At 35.8% G+C, this 20,665-nt stretch overlaps 1 protein-coding gene across 10 annotated transcripts in view; it reads left to right on the top strand.

Moving 5' to 3' along the window:
• Osbpl1a (oxysterol binding protein like 1A) overlaps window positions 1-20,665 on the top strand; it is a 220,357-nt gene that overhangs the window by 89,784 nt on the left and 109,908 nt on the right. For 9 of the 10 annotated variants that reach the window (XM_058578262.1, XM_046433512.2, XM_046433521.2 and 6 more), the window contains one exon: window positions 11,793-11,899. In XM_058578262.1, coding sequence (XP_058434245.1) covers window positions 11,793-11,899 — 107 coding nt within the window. Of the gene's footprint in view, window positions 1-11,792; window positions 11,900-18,900; window positions 19,505-20,665 lie in introns of those variants that run through there. The other variant, XM_046433536.2, reaches the window with a different exon arrangement.

Below are 20,665 nucleotides of genomic sequence, written 5' to 3' on the forward strand. Positions count from 1 at the left end.
CAACAGTTAAAGTCATTTTGATTATTAACTTCAGGCTGGAATATTGTATTAGCACAATTCAGTTCTTAATGTACTTTTAAAATAGTTAACAGCTTCATTAGATATAATTCACTTAACAAAATATGAATTTTGTTTTTTGAATGTGGTGCTGTGGAGGATGTTTCCTATCCTTTTAATTATAACCTTAGAGTCACAGTCATTGCTTACTTTTGTGGGTCTAGACAACTTTCACCACAGTAAATGTACATGTAAAGTGTACAATTTGTTGTTTTTTAGTATATTCGGAATCATGCAATTATGACTGTCATTGAGCTTTTAAAATGTCATCTTCACCAAGAATCATTGAAAGGAAGAAAAGGATGGTAATGACATTTAAAAGATGTAAAAAAAAAAAAAAAAGTCCAGAGTGAGATGAAATATAAAGATTTATTCATTTAACTTGGACTAGAGCAAAAAAATATCAGAACTATAACCAAACTAAGTTTAAAAACAAAACAAAACAACAACAAAAAAAAACCTTTTAGTCAGGGGAAGGGATGTGGCTCAATGGTAGAGCATTTGCCTACCATGTGTGAGGCCCTGGGTTTAATTCTCAGCACAGCAAAACAAACAAAAACCTTTAGTCAAATCTCTTTGGTTCAGTTTACCCTATGAGATGATGGTATTCGTGTCTGTAATACTGATGACTGAGCAATACAATTTGGAATAACTGATAAGAAATCAACATAGTGTAAGGATATGTATAATATTCAATACTAGGAGAGATTTTTTATTTTCCTAAGTGTCTTCTCAAAAACTGTGATATGACAAGCCTATTTTATATGTCTACAGTAAAATTCAGTGGGCTAAGGTGCTCAATAAATATCTGATGAAGGAGTTAAAAAATATTTGTCTTCTTCACAACTATGAGCAACTTTCTGAAAGATCAATGCAGATGAGTAGAACGTCTTTTTAAATATATGTATAAACAGTAAATACATAGGGTTAAGATAATTTCAGAAATGAAATTGGAGAGTTTAAGGTAATGAAGACTATAATAATGCCAAGGGTCTGTACAGAATAATCTTGTATTCAGTGTTTTATTAAAGGAAACTGGTACAAATTCTTAGCTAGTCTGTCAAAGACTTTTCAAGATGAAAACCAAAATGTTTGTGGACAGAATTCAGATGTTGTGGTTGTAAATATCAGCAAAATTATATTAGCTTTGACACTTTGATCCCCTTCTTATTCAAATTTCTACTGTTACTAGTTCAATTTGGTATCTCCTTAAACCGACTTTATGACACCAGCCTACCCTTTGGTCTCCCTGTCTTTGGGACTCCCTCTGTATTTTATCCTTGCAAGTTAAATCAGTAGATCTTAAGGGATTCTTCTGAACCACATTCTGTGAAGAGTTGGATTATTATTGTCAGTTTAATTTTACAAAGGTTCTTGGTGATCATCATCATCATTGTCATCATAATTTTTGACATGAGATCTCACTATGTTGCCCAGGCTGGCCTCATACTCCTGGGCTCAAGCCATACTCCTGCTTCAGGCTTCCATGCAACTATGACTAGAGCATGCTGCTACATTTGGCTCATGATTTTTTTTTTTCATCTGTTGAAAATCTTTTATAGATCCTTACAACTATAGAATAAAACATGAACTCTTTATTCTGGCATTTAAGGACTTTCATGGTCTAGTCACCTAAAATTGGGTCATCTGAAATTTTCAATTTTTTTTCCCAATTTTTCTTTCCCATGACCCCTTTAGAAAAAACCTTTGACCAAACACAAGCTTTGGTTAGTGTCTTTGGTGGGAAATGTCCTCTACTGAAATACTTTCATGTTTATGAATAGAACTTAAACCTAATTTCTATTGAGTGCATGTCAGAGTTTATGTATCTGACATTGGCAACACATAATTCAAGTTTCAGAGAATTCAGTATTAAAATGTCTACTGTTTTATCTTTACCAAAAGCCTGGTCACAAAAATAAAATAACCTAATGAAACTTTTGTAAGTGCTCCTGAAGGCCATGTTATCAGTCTGTTTTTCTATACATGCCTGAATTTACCCTTATGTGGTTTTGACTATTATAAATATGTTGTGCATTTATATTTGATCCCATCACTATGTTACCCTATATTCTTAGAAGTAGGATTAGTGGATGAAAGTGTTTAACATTTTGAGCTTGCTGATACACATAGCTAAATCAATTTCCAAAAGTTGGTTCTTTACATGCCAACTTTAATGCACATACTTTATTGTATGTTATTAAATGTGTATTATGAATGCCTGATTAAGGAAATTGAAATTATTTTAGTTATCTAAAAGAAAAATTTTAAATGAAAAGCACAACTATTCAATCTACTTAAAACTTTTTCTCGAAATCCTAGGCTTTGAGGGAACAGACTAATCACCACCTTCACTGGCTCAAATCACCATTGTGTTTCATGTGGATTATTAAAACAACCTCCCAAGTGGACCTGATTCTATGTGCCTCTACAGAGGCAAGTAGAGAGATTTTTCTGAACATTCATGGATTTGCCACTTTTACTTAAAATGTCCAGTGGCTTCCTGATTGTCTCATTTGGTGTGAAAGACAAAGTCCTTCTAATGACCTGCTGAGCCTTCTAGGGCTCAGGGCTAGGGCTATAGTTCAGTGGCAGAGTGCTTGCCTAGCATGCATGCATGAGGCACTGGGTTTGATCCTCAGCACCACATAAAAATAAATAAAATGAAGACATTGTATCCATCTACAACTACAAAAAAATTTTTTAAAAAATTCTCTTCAGCCCTTAAACATGTCTGGTCTTCTTTGCCAGGGCCCTTACTGATACCTCCTTCCCTAAAATTTCAACTCCTCTCAACACTTGCTCTCCCTCTACCTTGCTTTATTTTGTTCTGTGTCACCTCTCAGATTGTGTGTGTGTGTAGTTGTCTGCCCTCCCCCACTAAGAGAGAAGGCAGGGATTTTGTCTTCACTCTCCAGCATCTAAACCGTGCCTGGCGCACATGATGGTGCTTACTCATGGACAAGCTCTCTGGCTCTCATGTGCATGGGTGAAGGAAATGAGTGACCTACTTACCTACCTTATAAATTTATAACATTTCTCTCAGACTCAGAAATGGTGATTTTTTTTTTTTTTTTTTGGCAGGTTAGTAAGTATAAAGATAGTATAAGTCAATGAGACCTTTTAGAGACAAACTAGAGAAGAAACGCTGAGAACTGTGGAATGTTTTGCATTCTTTTGTTCAGAGAAGTCCCATAGTTAATGCCCTTGGTTTTTGTATCTTCCTCCTCTCCTTTGGATCCAATTTTTTTCTTACTTGAGGTTAATCTTTGAGTAATTCTTTAAGAAAATCTGAGTTGTAAAATATCTCTTAATCTTTTTTCATCTTCACTAGGTTATAATTATCTTCTAATTAACATTTAAAAAATATGATTCTATATTCTTCTGATTTCTATTGTTCTAAATATGATTCTTCTGGAGTTAATCTTTTTTTTTTGTTTTTTTTTACTTTGGTATTCTTCAATTTTGTCTATAGGTCTGGATTTTCTTACTCTGGATCTTGCTTGAGACCCTGTTCTTTAAGGATTCATTTGTTTTCTTCCTTCAATCTATGAAAGTTCTTACCTGTTATATCTTCAGATTTTACTTCTTTAATTTCTCTTTTCTTTTCTGCCAGAACTACTGGCATTTATATGTTGAACCTTATTATTTTATCTCCTGCTTCTTAATTTCTCATATCGTTTCTGTTTTTTTGTTGCCCTTTTGTGGTGTTGTTGTGATGCTAGGGTTGAACCCAGGGTTTTATACATGCGTGGCACACACTCTACCACTGAACTACACCCCCAGCCCTTTCATGTTGCATTCTGAATAATTTTCTCAGTTCTATTTTCTTTTTTGTACCAAGGATTGAGCCCAGGGACACTTAACCACCTAGCCACATCCCCAGCCCTTTTTATTTATTTATTTTTTGAGACAGTGTCTCACCAAGGTTCTTAGAACCTCACTAAGTTGCTGAGGCTGGCTTTGAACTTGCAACTCTCCTGCCTCAGCTTCCTGAGTCTTTGGGATTATAGTGTATGCCACCATGCTTGGTTCAATTCTATTTTGCCATTTTCATTTCTTTTTTTAGTTTTCTCTGTTTTTCTATTTATTCCTTTGACTTTCTAATTTCTAGATTTACTGACTTTATAAGAAATTCTAGATGATGGTTTAAAATTTTTTCCCACAGCAACATGTTCTTTCATATTACACTGTATTTCTGACTTTATCTCTAATAAGTATAAAATATCATTTTGAGCCTTTTTCATAATACTCTAGTATCTCAAGTTTTCCTGGAGCTAACTCTCTTGTTTTGGCTGCTATATGTACCTTATGATGGTTTCAAACTTCATTGAGAGCTCTTCATTGGAATTTTTAAATTTTTAAAAAATTTTTTTCTGCTTACTAACTGTGGCAGTCTCTCTACAGAGTAGTTTTGTGTCTGTTCCTAATGAGACTATAAAGATTTCTCTGTATTCTGGCTCATGTTTTTAAATTTGGATTTAATTTCTAGGTATGTCATAAGCTAGATATTTCCATGTTTTCTGTTTACCACCCAACCAGAATAAAAGGCAGAAAGTGTCCTTTTTTACTGCCTCCTTGGGCCCAAGGGTGGTTTTTCTATTCTTGCTTTCAGTGGAGGTCTGACCTGGTACAAGATATGACTCCTTTGATTTGGAGGCTTTCTCATCTTCCCCTCACATGTGTATGAATTTTCATCTCTTAATCCTGAGGTTTTGTGTTCTGACATCCTCTCTGTCCTTGATCTTCCCACTATGGCTTGTTGTAGCAACCTTGATTTTTCTTTTAGTTTCTAATATAACTGGGGTTTTTGTTTAGTTTGACAGGGACTGTTAATTATCTCATGTTGTTTCTGATATAAAACATACCCATATTTTGGTGGGGGGGGCACGGGAATTGAAGTCAGGGGCACTCAACCCTGTGCCACATCCCCAGCCCTATTTTGTATTTTATTTACAGACAGGGTCTCACTGAGTGCCTTGGTTTTGCTAAGGCTGGTTTTGAACTTGTGATCCTCATTCCTCAATCTCCTGAGCTTCTGGGATTACAGGTGTGCACCAATGTGCCCAGCTTCAATATTCTACAAATTGTATTATCTAGTGTACTTGCAAACATAGTTTTTGCTTTATAGCAGCCCTATATATTATATTCAGCTGTTATATCCATTTTACAGATAAGCTAACTGAAGCACAGAGTGCTTAGGTAATTTGCCTAATAGCTAGTAAAAACCAGAGCCAACATTTGATCTTAGGCAGCCTTACTCTAGAGACTTCTCTTAATCAAGAAGAGTCCAGAATAAATCAAGAATTCTTTGTTTACTCCTGCACATTTGATCTATAGGTTGGAAAAATTCACAGATTTATAACCAGATCTCCAGCGTGAAGTAGACTTTGTTGAGGGCGGGTTAGCTTGACTGCTGTAATTGAGATGTTCAAATCCTTGTGGTTTCCTACAAAGAAGTTCAAAAGAGAGGATATGGGATTGAAACAGAGCAGAAGTTTCCAACCCACAATGAAGAAACCACCCCCTCCCTTTTTTATCCTGTCAATTTTTTCTTTCTCTTTCCTATTTACATATTTTGTAAGATCAGTCTTATCTCTCTTCCTTGTTCCTTCCTATATCCCCCACCATTAAACTAAAATAGGCCAGAGCCATTTTCCTATAGATGATAGCATCACTTTCTCTTGTATTCAGGGCATATTCCATAGGGTAGTAAGAAAAATGCCAGTTAACAATCGGACCTGTGCACTTTGCCAGGAGCCTTCAGTGCCTTGATTTTAGTCTGAACTCTTAAGTTGTCTGGCTTTGTGACCTGGGTCTCCTCACTTCAGCAGTCTTACCTCTTCTCTCTTCCCTCTTTCTCTGTATTCAGCAACATGAAAACTTTTCTTGTGTGTTAGGTTCTTAGTATATGTTGTTGTCAAGGTATGAAATACTAACTTTTTCTTGTCTTGTGTTCCATTTCCAAAAACTTCTTGACATCTCTAAAACTAAACTAAGTGTTCTTGGTATGTGTTTCCAAATTACCCTGCACTTTCCTTGCCATAGCACTAAGCAATTTGTAAGGTAACTTTGAATTTCTGTTCCCTTCTCTGGGCAGGTGTAGCCATCTTGGGTCTTAAAAATGATAGGAAGAGTAAGCAAAGATATAGGAAGAAACAGTTGCTCAGATCCATGATAGAGGGAACTGTAAAGGGAGTTTCTGTTCTTAGTCCAAGCTTCTTCCAGGCAGCAAGGGTGAGGAATTCAATAGGCGAGACAATGTGGCTGTGAAACTGATTTAATGCTCATTTTCATGTCTGCCAAGATGTGTGGAAGATAGGCTAACACCACACCCTCAAATTCTTTCAAGCATGCAGACTAGCTTAATTTGTTTTATATCATCAGATTTATATCTTTCCTTACCTTGTTTGGGGCAGGCTTACCAAGATTCCTTGCTTGATCTGTCCACAGGTGGAGCTTTCCTGAGCAGATGTGGCTCTGACCTAATTACTATTTACTGATTTTCCTCATAAGGTCATTTTATCACAAGGTGAGGAGCCCGTTGGGCAGTTCAGTCAGGAGTGATGCAAACCAACCACCTGATTAAAATGAATCTTTATTGCCTCACTTGACTCTCATTTGCAAAAAAATGCAAAAACATTCCATAGTTACTATTGCTTTCCTGTTTTATTTGACCCAGAAGGTCTCCTGCACTGGTATTCTTTTTTCCTTCATTTCTTAACATAATTCTTTTTGTTTTTTCTATCTAATCTTATGTTATCCCTTCTACTCTTCTAAAGTCTCCAAGGTAGTTGTTTTACTTTCTGTTTCCCTTGCTTGATGGCAAGTTCTATAAAGCAAAGACTGTCTCTCTTTACCTCTAGCGCCTAGCATGATGCCTGTCACTTGGTTGCCACTCAATAAATAGAAGATGAGATCCTCACACCTCTCTAGAGTTCTCATTGATCACGATTCTGAAATATCTTAATCTCAGGATTAGTATTTTTTCATACTACTTTTTTAATATTATCATATTTTTTAATATTACATGTATTTGTTTTATTAAGCTTATGTGGCACTAGGAATATTTCATTTTTAAGATTTAATTAATTCCCTTCTCTGTGTATTATTATTGTTTTTTAAAATTAATTTTTTTTTAGTTTGAGGTGGACACAATATTTTTATTTTATTTTTTTAATGTGGTGTTGAGGATCGAACCCAGTGCCCCATGCATGCTAAGCGAGCACTCTACCACTGAGCCACAACCCCAGCCCCTGAATATTATTTTTAATGTGTACAACTCATTTGTTATTTGTCTTACAGCATCCTTGATATTATCCTTTTTAGTATTTAATTCATTTAATATGTGCCACTTTGAACTATATGTTCTATATACTCCAGCACAATTAGTGTAATTTATAGAAGTCAGGTACTTGTTTAGTGGACAATTTTTTTCAAACTGGCATCTTAATTTGAAGAAAAATAGGTAAATTTATATTCTTGTGACTTATAGATTATCATTTCTGATTTTTTTTTCAAGTTGCTTTTTTATGTAGAAGTCTTTGAAAGATTAGTTGGTTTTATTTGAATGTGCATCTTTTTGTCCATTTTGAGGAAAGAATACTAATTTTCTGAGGAATTTATATAATTCCAATGTGGCAATATAGTCATTTTTAAAAAATCTTTCCTTTCATTCATTCAGGTCTGACCAGGGGGTCAGGTCTTTCATGTACATGGTCATGTACATTGTACTTTTTTTTTTTCCACCACAGGGGAAATTGTCCTTTTTTTCTTTTTATTCTTTATTTCTTATGATCTTTAGCTTTCTCACTAGATTTCTTAATTTTTGGACTATTTGTTCTCTTCTTGTTCATGGTTAAGCAAACAAACAAAAACAAACAAAAAGTTTAAGGTTGCCACAAAGTAAAGGAAGGGTGAGGAAGTGAAATGCCTTTCATACATTTTTTTTCTTTTAAATATCTTGTCACAAATTATAGAAATATTTGAGCAGTAATATGTTGAAAAATAATCACAATATATTTCCTTGTGCTACAAGTTAAAAAACAAAATGTAGCTTAAAGTTATCTATTTTTTCCTGGGCAGAGTGGCACACAACTGAAATCCCAGCTACTTAGGAGGCTGAGATAGGAGAATCACAAGTTTCAGGTCATCCTGGGCAAGTTAGTGAGAGCCCTTGTCTCAAAAAAAAGTGGGGTGCTGGGATATAATGTAGTAGTAAAGCACCACTGGGTTCAATCCCCAGTACCAAATAAATAAAAAGGGCTGGGGATATAGCTCAGTAATAGAGCACCCCTGGGTTTAATCTCCATTACCCACCCCCATACACACACACACACCAAAAAAAAAAAAAAAAAAAAATCCTGCATCTTGATTTCCATTATACAAATGAAAATGTTTTCATTTTAAAATTTTTCAGCAAACTACAAAAATTTTTGATACAAAATATAATAATCAAAACACTTGGATTTTCTATGCAAATGATGGAAATAAGATATTAATGTCCTCATTCATTTAATGAATATTTGAGTCTTATCTTTGTTCAAAGCTCAACACAGAGTGTTTGAGGAGGTAAAAAGGTTTAGTGTTCACATGGGTAGCAGAGATATAACATATTATAATTCCTCATGTTTCTATTACAAAAGCATTGGCTGCTGTTGGAATTCAGGAAAGAGGCCATGTTTCCAGCAATGTAAGAGGAAGGCTTCATGGGAAGAATGGCATTTGAACTAGGCCTTGAAAGAAAAGACTTTTTTTGTTGTTGTTAGGTGGGGATACTTCTAAATATGAATAATTGTTATTTTCAATATTCAGGGGAAAAGGAACATCTTGAATAAAGATTTGGAAGATATAAAAGTTGAGAAGACTATTTCTTTTTTTAGTTAATAGACCTTTATTTTATTTATGTATTTATATGTGGTGCTGAGAATTGAACCCAGTGCCTTACACATGCCCAGCAAGTGTGCTACTGCTGAGCCACAACCTCAGCCCCTGAGAAAAGACGAATTCTAAGTAAATAAATATTTCCAGGAAAACAGTCTGGCTAAAACAGATTCAGTTTATGGAGCAACTTAAGTGTTAGGCTAATAAGTGTAGCCTTTTTCTGTATTTAGGAGAACAGTGGAGGTTGTATTAGAGTTTACTTTGACAGATAAAATAGTGCTTTCCCACTACTTTTAAAACTTCCCCAATTAAAAATCATAGAGTATAATCATGAAAAAATGACAGATTGTGAGCTTTTTATATGTCTCTATAGTTAAGCTTTTTCAATATGATCTTCTAGCAGCTTTCATGACTTCAAAAATATTTCTAGTACAAAAAATAAACTTTTTTCCCTCAAAATTAACAGATTTCTATAATGGGCCAAATAAGGTAATATATGGGCCTTTTGGCCTTTATTCATGGCTGTTTAAATATTAACTGGCTAAAACAAATTTGCACTAATTCTCAATTGGCCACTTTTCTAGCTTAACACTTATTTCTTTTTATGTAACAATAGGTAAACATCATTATATAAGAAGCAAACTAATGTGAATTAAATGGCCCTGATATGCTTATTACAGTGTAGCATATGCCAGAGTTCATCAGGTCTTAAACCGTGCTACTGTGAAAGTTAATATTCATTTCTAGAACTTATTTTAACATTAGATCACCAATGACATTAGATAACTGTGTGTGTGCATGAGAGAGAGTGTGTGTGTGTGTACTGGGGATTGAACCCAGGGTCTTGCACTGGCGAAGTATGCCTTCTCCCATGACACATCTCCTACCCTGAAATTAGGTAACTTTGATGATTCTGCTTTGGACAAAAGAATTTGTGTGTGTGTGTGTGTGTGTGTGTGTGTATGTATATGTGTGTATATATATATATATCTCGAAAATTTGCAGGATTAGTTTTTGTTTAAGATAGTTAAGTATTCAAATGTGTTTGGATAATTAATGTTTTTTTATATTAATCAAGTAGCTAAACAATAAGTTATCTAAAACACAGTCTTTACTTTTTATTAAGCAGGTGATGGTACTTAATAAAATAAATAGCTCCATGAATTATTATCCTTCAGTCTTTATGTCATTTGTGCTATAAAAGTGGAAAATCACTAGATTACCCAGAAAATTTATGGAAGACAGAGACTGTTTTTGTTTTTTCTTATACATCTTCTCACAGGACTTGGTTCGGTGTGACATCTGTTGAGGTACTATTTAAGTCACGTGGCATCTAGCATGTGGTACTTTTTTTTTGCAACTAAGTAGAAAATAAATCTTCACAATGTGTATCAGAGATTCCAAATTGGGGGAAAAAAAACTATAATCAATTTATTTTAGAATATAGAACTTGTTTGTGTTAAGAATAACCAACACTAGGAAACTACTCCATAAGATGAAAAATATGATGAAATATTTCTTATTCTGACATTAACAAAGGGTGTTTTTTTCCCTTAATTTACTCTGACCTTTTTTGTTGACCACTTTTATGAGTTTTGAGAAATATTTTCTCCAAGAAAAGGGTTCTTCTTTGGTTAAATGAATCATATTACTGTAGAAAATTTGGAAAAGTTCAAAAATTCTAAAGAAGATTAATATTCACAATTTTCATCACCCTGAAATAATGGCTATAAATAATTTGGTATGTGTTCTTGGTAGATTTTCTTTGATATCTTGTGTAATATTGAATGACACAATTGACACTTTATTTTCCCCTGAATCATTTCTCATCTGAGAATTTTTGTGTCTTCATAGGACCCAGTGTTCTGTGGCGTAATATTTGCAGACTGCTGACATTTGGGTTTACTCATTTGCTTTAGTTTATTGACTTTGCTGACCAAGTTTTAAGAACATTAAGTCAAGAGTATTTGCAATACAAATGATACTAGAGATTTAATTGTCTTTCTCCTTTATTTTTTGATAAAAGCTTAAATGTTAAAATGTTTATTTAATGGGAGGGACTGACATAAAGCTTTTAATGTATAATTAACAAAAAGTCAAACTATTTCAACTAAGTAACTTTTTCTTGGTCAATCTGAATAGGATATGATATTTAACTTGTCTTTAAGTGATGTACCTTGTGGATTTTTCTATTAGCATTCTGGTTTTGTTGTTATTTTTTTTAATGATAAATGGGTTAAAATTTTCTTTAGCGGATCAGGGAATATACTGATACTATCATTTCTTTGTTTCCAACTTAAACATAACAGAAAAGGTACTGGACCTCCATAAGGGACACATTTTTTAAAATGAAAATACCTATTTATGCCAAACATTTGTCAAATAAGAACTAGAGGAAGTTGAATTAATGCCACCTTCAGATACATTACCCACCATTTCGATCCCAGAATTATTTGTCTCTTCTTAGCACTTTACTTTTGAATAAAATAACTTATCTAATATAAAATATCATGAAAAGAAATATTGATATCTTATAAGGGGTGCTGTCCTCCTGGTGTGTACTTTTCTTAAACTTATATAATTATTTAATTTCTGTTCCCTTTTTGGTAATCTTAGCTCTTCCCCTTATAGGATACAGGCCTTTCCAAGAGAAGCCTTTGTCCTTTTTCTGTTGTGCCCTGGTGATAGCATATGCTTAACAATGTGCCCAAGAAACATACATTGTATATGCTTTGCTCAAGACAGCTGGAAGGAAACATGAAGTTATTAGTAGATATAAACATACTCTGGTGGTCTTAGTTTTACTAAAATTACTTAAAAATCCCACTCACTTTATTTATCTTTATTTACAGAAATGCTGCCATCATTTCTTCAGAAAGTTGAGGTTGTCTCTGAAGCTTCTAGAGAAACTTGTGTAGCTTTGAGTGATTGCCTTAATCTCTTCACTAAACAAGAAGGGGTAGGTCCTCTGGAATTGAACTTTTTATATAATTGCTTTAATGTCACATGCTTGATCATCCAATAAGTCATTGCCTTTAAACTGTTCAAAAGTAGGAAGAAATTAATATTAACAAAGGAAAGGAAAGCATCATTTCTACCAAAATTCAGAACTCACTTATTCTTGATTAAGCAAGATGTTTCTGAAAAACCTATGTTCACTTCTCTTGAATTTATTGATGTAGCCACATTTAACCAAGTATATTTAACATTGCAATACCTAGGGTTGTGTGCCATTTCAATAAGATAGATGTGAAAATAACGATTTTTGTATAAAAATATATAATGCTTATATTTAGTATAGAGTGTATTGTTAATAACAATGTAAATTGAGCTCAGTGGATTAAGTTTTTTGGTGGTCTTTTCCTTTCCTCTCTTCTTATTCAATGATATGCCATTTTAATTTCCAGATTTCAGTAAGAATGGTATGCTTATCCATTAGTAATTATATTTTTTCTTTTTTCACCCCTAAGCATTGAGCCCAACACGTTGCACAAGGCAGGCAAGCACTTTACCACTGAACTGTATTCCTTGTTCTTTTTTAATTTTTTGAGACAGAGTCAAAGTTGCCAAAGCTGGCCTTCACAAAACTTGTGACCCTTCTGCCTCACCCACCTATCCCAGCTTAGGAATTCTTTTTCTAAGGACTGAAAAGTCATAAAGATGTATTTTGGTTGCTTAAACTGGTATGATGGTGCTGTTGCCTTTTTTTTTTTTTTTCGTTTCATGACTTTAATGTAAGCCAAGGGGCAGTAGGCTTTCTTTTCCATTTTGTTACTTTCCATATCTATGTTTTGATCTTCAACATTTTACATCAATTAAGAATAATTTCTTATTCTTATTATAATTTTTACCTTTTGGTAAAGGTTAGGCTTTAGTAAAATAAAAAAGATAAAAATGGTATTATGTTTTGTATGTAAGCATCTAAATTTTTTCTCCATGATTAAAATGCAAGACTTGTAAATTCATAGACATTTTTTGGGGGGTTGTCTGGGGGTCAAACCCAGGGCATCACATATGGTAGGCAAGTGCTCTACCCAAGCCCCATGTACAATTTTTGAAATGCTGTGTTTGTTATGTGTACCACAAATTCCATATGTGAGTTTATTCCATATTTCCACATGGAAATATTAATCTGAATTCATTTTTTTAAAGTTCTGTGTTTATTTATGTTGATTAGTATGTGACAGACAGTAATGAATTCATTTTAAAGAAATTTATAGCAACTCTTTCAACAGAATTCTATTACTGTCACAGGAAAAGAATTGTTTTCATTAAGCCTCTTAAATGGTTGATTCTTTTATTACTTTTTTTTTTGGGGGGGGGTACTGAGAATTGAATCCAGGTGTCCTTTACCATTGAGCCAACATGCCCAGCCCGTTTTATTTTTTATTTTGAGGTAGAGTCTTGCTAAGTTGCTGAGGCTGGCCTTGAGCTTGTGATCCTTCTGCCTCAGCCTCCCATGTAGCTGGGATTATAAGAGTGCCACCACCCTGGCTCTCCTGCTCCCCTTTTTTTGGTTAGGGGTTCCAAGAATTGAACTTGAGGGCACTCAACCACTGAGCCACACTCCCACCCCTATTTTGTATTTTATTTAGAGACAGGGTCTCATCAATTTGCTTAGTGTATCATCATTGCTGAGGCTGTCTTTGAACTTACGATCCTCCCTTTTCAGCCTCCTGAGCTGTTGGGATGAAGTGCACCACTGTGCCTCCCTTTTAAAACTATTTTAAAAACATTACTTTTTATCTTTTTGATTTTTTTTTTAGTTTGTATGTTTCAAAATTAGTTTATTTATATGGAATAGTGATTTGGTGTTGTAAATCTGGATAGGATGATAGCATTGTAAAACATCTTTGAAATTAACTAATTTTGATGTCATAGCATTCAGGTAGTAGTTAGCATATTGTCAAACCAATTTTTTCTCACATATCTTATGTGGTACCTGATGGATATATTGAAAATGTTTTTTCTTTTTTTTGTTCTAGAGATGTGTGGTTTTAAGATTAAACCATAGATTGAATATGTTGTGTTGGTGTGTGTTTCATTTCTGGACATGTCAACATATTCTAATTTTTAAAGTATTAAAAAAAAAAGCCTAAATCCCTCTCTTTATAAACAGTCCAGATTTACAAGAACTATTAGCCCAAAGTTTAGACTATTTAACCCCTTTTAGACTCTAAAGTTTGTCATGAGGATTAAATACAATAATATAAGCAAAATTCTTAGCATAATTTCTGACTCACAGTAATCCTGAATAAAAGTCAGCAGTTAGTGTTCTGTGGGATTTTATATTATGATTATATATTATATAATATCATTATAATATTATTATATACATTAAACATGTTTCAGTTGTCAGTGGACCTTTATTTTATTTATTTATATGCAGTACTGAGAATTGAACCCAGTGCCTCGCACATGCTAGGCAGACGCTCTACCACCGAGCCACCACCCCAGCCCCTGGATCTTATATTATTAACTCTTGGAATTCCTCTTCTCTGGAAGTTTTATGTCTTTAACATTGTGTTTATGTTATTTTGGGAAGAGGCAGTATTGTCTAGAGAGAATTTATTTGACTACTTGTGGAATGAATGATTGTCGTGTTTCTATCCCTATTATTTAAGTGACAATAGACTACTTAAAGTTTCTGAATCTTCATGTCTTTATCTTTGAAATAAAGTGACTATGTAGAGAGTTTCTAGGAGCATTGATCTGAAAGTCTGGTGGACCTGTTTTAGATCTCAGTCTTTGTTTAATAAACTATGAACAAGTTTCTATAAAATGAAAATACATAAAAACCTCAGAATTGGGTATGGTGAGCAGGTGTATGTAGGTAAATAATTTGTATATAGGTAAATAATTTGTATATAGAGTATATTATATAGTGCATGAAACACAGTATTCATTTAGTAACTGACATTTAATTTTTCAAACTAAAAACTTTTAAGTAATTAAGCTTTTCAGTAATTTAATGAAATATCATGAATTTTCTTCTGTGAAATAAAATTATAGTGAGAAGACAACCCCCTCAAAATATTTGAAAGATAAGTGGCATCCTTGAAGTTGGTCTTTTAAATGATCAAGAATGACAGCTGAGGAATTTAATAATTGAAGTTAGAGTGGCATAATTATGCTGGGTAATACCTCATTATCTGGCATTATCAGTTATATTGCTATTATCTGGAAATTTTATTGAAAGAGCAATAATGAACATTGAATTCAGACCTGATTCTAATATCTGGCTCTGCTAACTAATTTCCCTTTCACTCAGTTTTTAAGCACATCTCCTTTTGGGTAGTGGCCAGCTAAAATATCCATGGATTGTTTTGAAAAGTAAATGAGGTCATATTGGCAAAATACCTGTGTTATACCTGTTGCAAAATACAGATCAGATAGGTGTAGTTGACCTCAGCTTTCATAGCAGCAAAGCTGATTTTATTCTGATAAATAAATGTTGGCAGTTATGTTAAATGTTACACATTTACTACTACTTTTTGTTTTGCCTTCTTGAGGTGCTAGAGATTGAACCTAGTGAACCTAGAGCCCCTGTGAAAGCTTAGTAAGTTCTCTATCATTGAACCATACCTCCAGCTCACACATTAAATCCTTTAATCCTAAAATTCTGAAACTTCATATTTTTGGGGTGCCTTAGGAGTATTGTTTTGTATGTTAATAATTATTTGGTGCTTTAATATAGAAATATCTCAAAGGATAGTATTTATAGGACTGCCTGTTTTTCAGCTAAATGACTCAGTCATGCTGATGCTTTTTTTTAATATTTATTTTTTAGTTGTAATTGGGCACAATACCTTTATTTCACTAATTTATTTTTATGTGGTGCTGAGGATTGGACCCATAGCCGAAGAGGCGAGCGCTTTACCGCTGAGCCACAACCCAAAACCTGCAAGATTATTTTCAGGGTGGAATACTTGGAAATGTAATATCATCAAATGTTAATGTTGTGTGTTTAATCTTGTCTGAGAATTTCATTTAAAAGGCTAAAACTGGTTTCATGGGGAATTTTTTTTTTGTGGGGAATTGAATCCAGGGGAGCTCTACTACTAAACTACACCCAGTCTTTTTTTTTTTTTATTTTTGAGACTGGGACTCATTAATTTGCTGAGGCTGATCTTGAACTTGCAATCCTCCTGTATCAGCCTTCCAAATTGCTGAGATTACAGGTGTACGCCACTGTGCCTGGCTATGAATTATTTTTGTTTCTATAGTTTTCTTCACCTCAATATGGTCTCCAAAGTGCTGAAATGTCACATGGAATCATCATTGGTGCTCTCCGATTCCCACCTACTCCTTTAGCTAGAATCTATGACTACTTAGATATCTACCTTAGATATGTACTGAGCTCTGAATCAGTATATCAAGCTACCATTTGGACATTTACATATGGTTATATCAGAAGCATTTCAAAAACCAATGTATCTAAAACTGAGTTATCCCTTTAATTCAGAGAAGTACAAGCCAGGATCATAGGGAGCTGTTTTTGGTTCATTCTTCTGTATCATCAAGCTCTCTTGATTTAGTAAAAGCAGTTTGTTCAATTTAGGGATTTGCCTATTTGAAGTTGGTATAATCTCACTTACCATACATTTTATACTTTCATGTTATGTCTTTTGAAGAGGTGTGACCGAGGTGTGCGACTGGATGATGGTGGTACTAAGTGTGTGGTGTAATGAAATATTCAGACTCTAAACTGGAACCATCTGAAAGTTTGGAATTTATACTACTCCTCTTGGACTAGGCACTGATATATATTTGAAGAGCAATCACACATCCATGTGATTTACAACTCAAGTTAGGATTTCTGTTTGTTTAGCTTCCTGTGCTTTCTAATCATTTACTGGGTTTGTGTCCTAAAGGTTGTAGCAATAGCTCCTTCAGGCCTTCACCCTCCCTTAACTCTCTCATCTCTACAGTTTCCTCATCTCCCTATGTTCAGAGCAGTTTCTTTGCTAAAAATTAGACAATCATTTATATGCCATCAACTGCCTACTACTTACTCACCCCAATTTTTGTCTGTATCAGCGCTCATTCTTATTTTATTGGAGACCTTTATCTCCTTCCATCTTGCTTCTTCTATGGGGACCTTGCTTCAAAAAAGAGCTCCTTTTTTCTTTTGAATTCTCTACTCCCTTACTGACAACTTTTATCTATCTGCATGCATCTCTTTTCAGTTCGATTCTTGAAAATGTGACACTTGCTGTTTCAACTTCTTCATTCCCCAAAGTAGTCCACTGAAACTGTGCTTGCCAATGTCTTTCTATTGCCAAATCAGAGGATACTTTTAAAATAGTCTTACTTGTTCTTTGAAGAACTTGGTTTTGCTTTCTGTTTTTTGGAATTTTCTGTTGCTTCCACAGTGCTTCCCTCTATTGGCCTCTCCGGCTTTTATGGCTTCCCTGTCCCTTGCTCAATCACTTTCCAAAACACTATTCTTCTGCTTATGCCTGAAATATTAGTACTCCCTAGATTTTGATGGGTGGCCTCAGCATTCTCCTTGGACAATCCCACCTACTCCTTGAGCTAGAATCTATGACTGACTTTCTGTATTTGTTGTCTATCTTCCTTTACTCTCCCTTCCCCTCCCAACATAGAAAATCCCCATTGCTATTCTACTAGATAAATTTCTCAGAATGGATTTGTTGGATGAATACCACTGTTTCCTTATCCCAGCTTCCACCCTTCAAAACTAGAGCCCTTCCTATTCCAAGAGTTCCTTGTCATGATGGCACTTATCATATTGTATCATGATACAATGTGTCATATCATTATAATGTATACAATGCCATTAGATCACCTTAAGAAAGCAATGTATTTTAGTTATTTTTGGAATATAGTAGTTAATAAATATTTGAATGAATAATGAATGTACAAAAGAAGGAATATAAGCTTTTGGGGCAGACCATTTTGGGTCTAAATTCTGCTGCCTTAAGCTCAAGCAAATTAATATATGTTTATGAATTCATTTCCAAATCTTAAAATGAGAATGTAAATGAGTTATTTTATGTGAAATGCCTCAGTACAGTGCCGGGCACATTTTAGGTGCCCTGTAAATTGCTTTCTAAAACAAAGTAGCTTTTGTTGTTTGTTGTTGTGCTGCCTAATATACTTTTGTACACTGAATTCATTCTCTAATTTTCAGGGCCTAGAGAGAAAGATTCTGTAGCAGGGACACCCCTTTAGTGGCTAATGTGACAGAAAAGTGTAAGAAGTGTAAGAATTGAGAATAAAAAAAGAAGAAACAAAATGACTTTTCAGATAACCTGAAGCCTCACAGAAATCAATTCCAAATTTTCTGAGTCATGGCCTTTGATTTTATTTTTTTTAACACATTTTACATCTTAAGTGCAAATAGAACCACCACTGATTGCAGAGAAACTAAGTATCCTGGGCTCTTGTTAAAGAAATATTATTAAAATATTAAATGTTTTGTTCATTATTACTCAGGACTCACTAAAGTATGAGAACAGATATGTATATATTCTAGAGAAGTTTAAAACTTACTTTGGAGCAAAAGTTTTGCTTATTTCACCAGAGCATTTTAATTAACCAGAAATCTCATAAACCTGAATATCTCACTTAAGAGGAGTGCTTATCTGGTGGATTTTTCTGTTCTTGGAGCCTTTTTCTACCAGTCAAGTCTAGGCAGAATAAGAAGTCATCTTTTGCGCTTCAGTAGGCTGCACATGGGTAGGATTAATACCATTTTCTGCCTCCGGGCTCAGTCTTACCTCAACTAGAGTATAAACAGTAAATGAGGACTAGTTTACCATGGTGAACACCAACTCCTCCTTGGCAGAAGCCAGAGTATCTGGCAGAACTGTGGTGGATAGGATTCCTTTGCTTTCCTGAGTTTCCTGAGGAGCATGCTGGCCATTTAAAAGTTGTCAGGGCCAAAAGACGGCTCGAGCTCTAGGCTACTACTCTAGGACCTTGCAGGAGACTCACAGGACACCAAGCCTAGCACTAGTGGCAGTTGCCTTACTTCCCTTCCGAGAAACCCCTGCGGGGCTCTGCTCCTAGAGGCGGTGGCCAGGCTCTTCCCCTCCGCTGGTCTGTACCTGCGCCTTCCCAGAGCCCCTACGCCTGGGGAAGGGAGGAGGGAGCAGGACAACGACAACGGCGGCTGCGGAAGGAGCCGCCTGCTGCAGGCCACGCCGCGCGCCGCTCCCCGCTGGCTCGCACTCAGCCGCTGAGCCCTGGAGGGCGGGTCTGCGGCCGAGCGAGCCTGCAGCCGGCGAAGGGGCGCACGCAGCAAAGACCTCTGAGGCCCGGGCTGCGGTGCTGGAGTCCTGGACCAACGGCGGCTGCTCCTCTGCCCGACCTCACTGGGGGAGGCGGGAGCTGCTGCCCTGCTGGAGCCAGGGGCGGGCCACGCGAAGGTGACTTAGGGAGACCTTGCGGTGCCGCCCTGGATCGCGCTTTGCTGATCAGCTCGGCTGGAGAGGCAGAGAAGCCGGAGTAGGAACAGGCCAAACGCATTTGTGCTGGAGATTGCTGAGGAGTGCAGGGTGGAGCGTGCCTGCTGGGGTCCCGAGATCCGGCCCAGGTGGGTAGGTGTGTGTGCCTGCTCAGTGGCTTTGCCAGGGCAGCCTTGGGGGCTAGGGAGGACACTGAGGAATGAAGGGCGGGGGAGGGGGGGCGGCCAGATGTGATTGAGGGATGCGGGCGGATCCAAGAATAGTTGGATGTGTGTGCACAGAGCAGGGTATAGCTGCGGGTGCAGCCACGGGTGCATGGGGAGGGGAGTATCAAGCAGGAAGACCCCAGCTTCTCTCCTCCCAGCCCGGGATCTTCCGGCTAAGTGTGTTTGCCTCTGGTTCTTACAGGAGGAGCCCCTGGGGAAAAATATCGACTGATATTTATATATAAATATATATATATATTTTTTTTTTTTTTAAACTAAATATTAGTATTAGGTCAAGTGGGGCTGGAGTGGGAGGAGTAAGACAGTGAAATACATTGTTGTCCTAAATAACCTTCCAAGTTAGTGATTTTTTTGCCTGTCTCTACTCTGGCTGACATTGAGATGAACTTACCATCTCAGCTTCAGAGGCCGCTGAAATTCCAAGAATCCGAGGGGAAATGCATGAATGAATTGAGGAGAGAAAGGAAAATTATATTAATGTTGAGAAGTGGGGAGGTGGCTTTTAACTTTAATGTTTGAATAAGAATTTTCGATTACGCATAGGCTTTCTTTGTAGCTTAAATCAGTGGGGAATCACGTTCCTAGCATTCAAACCATGTGGCTAGTTGTTTTGTGTTTTCAGTTGTGCTGGATTTTTCTGGGTGTGCAGGGAAGGTACTCAAGAGAGAAAGATGCCAGGAAAGAGCTTTGTTCAGCTTTTTTGACTTATTAAAGCTATTAAAAGTTTCTTAATTTTAATTAGGTTCAGAGAATTAAGGCACTTCATTTTAAAGGCATGTCATTGCTTAGCAGGAACCTCTTTCAAAGGAGAAAAATGCTTGAAATTCGTGTTGGAGTGATGTGTAGGCTAAAATATGGGATCTAAGTATAAACTTTCTTTTCAGTTTACCACAACCAATTTAATCTCTCTTCCAAATAACAGCTGATTTTTATCTCTAGAGTGGTTGACTTGGCAAGGTGACTCAATTTTGATTTAGTAGGTATATAATCTGAACTGGAAAAGACAGAGGCTATTTCATTTCAGCCTCTGTCTCAGTACTTTTACTAGACTGGAGTTTTAAA

The sequence above is a fragment of the Marmota monax genome, unplaced genomic scaffold (genome assembly GCF_021218885.2).
Source record: "Marmota monax isolate L192 unplaced genomic scaffold, Marmota_monax_Labrador192_F-V1.1 WCK01_AAM20220418_F8-fsc00126, whole genome shotgun sequence".
NCBI classification, from domain to species: Eukaryota; Metazoa; Chordata; class Mammalia; order Rodentia; family Sciuridae; genus Marmota; species Marmota monax.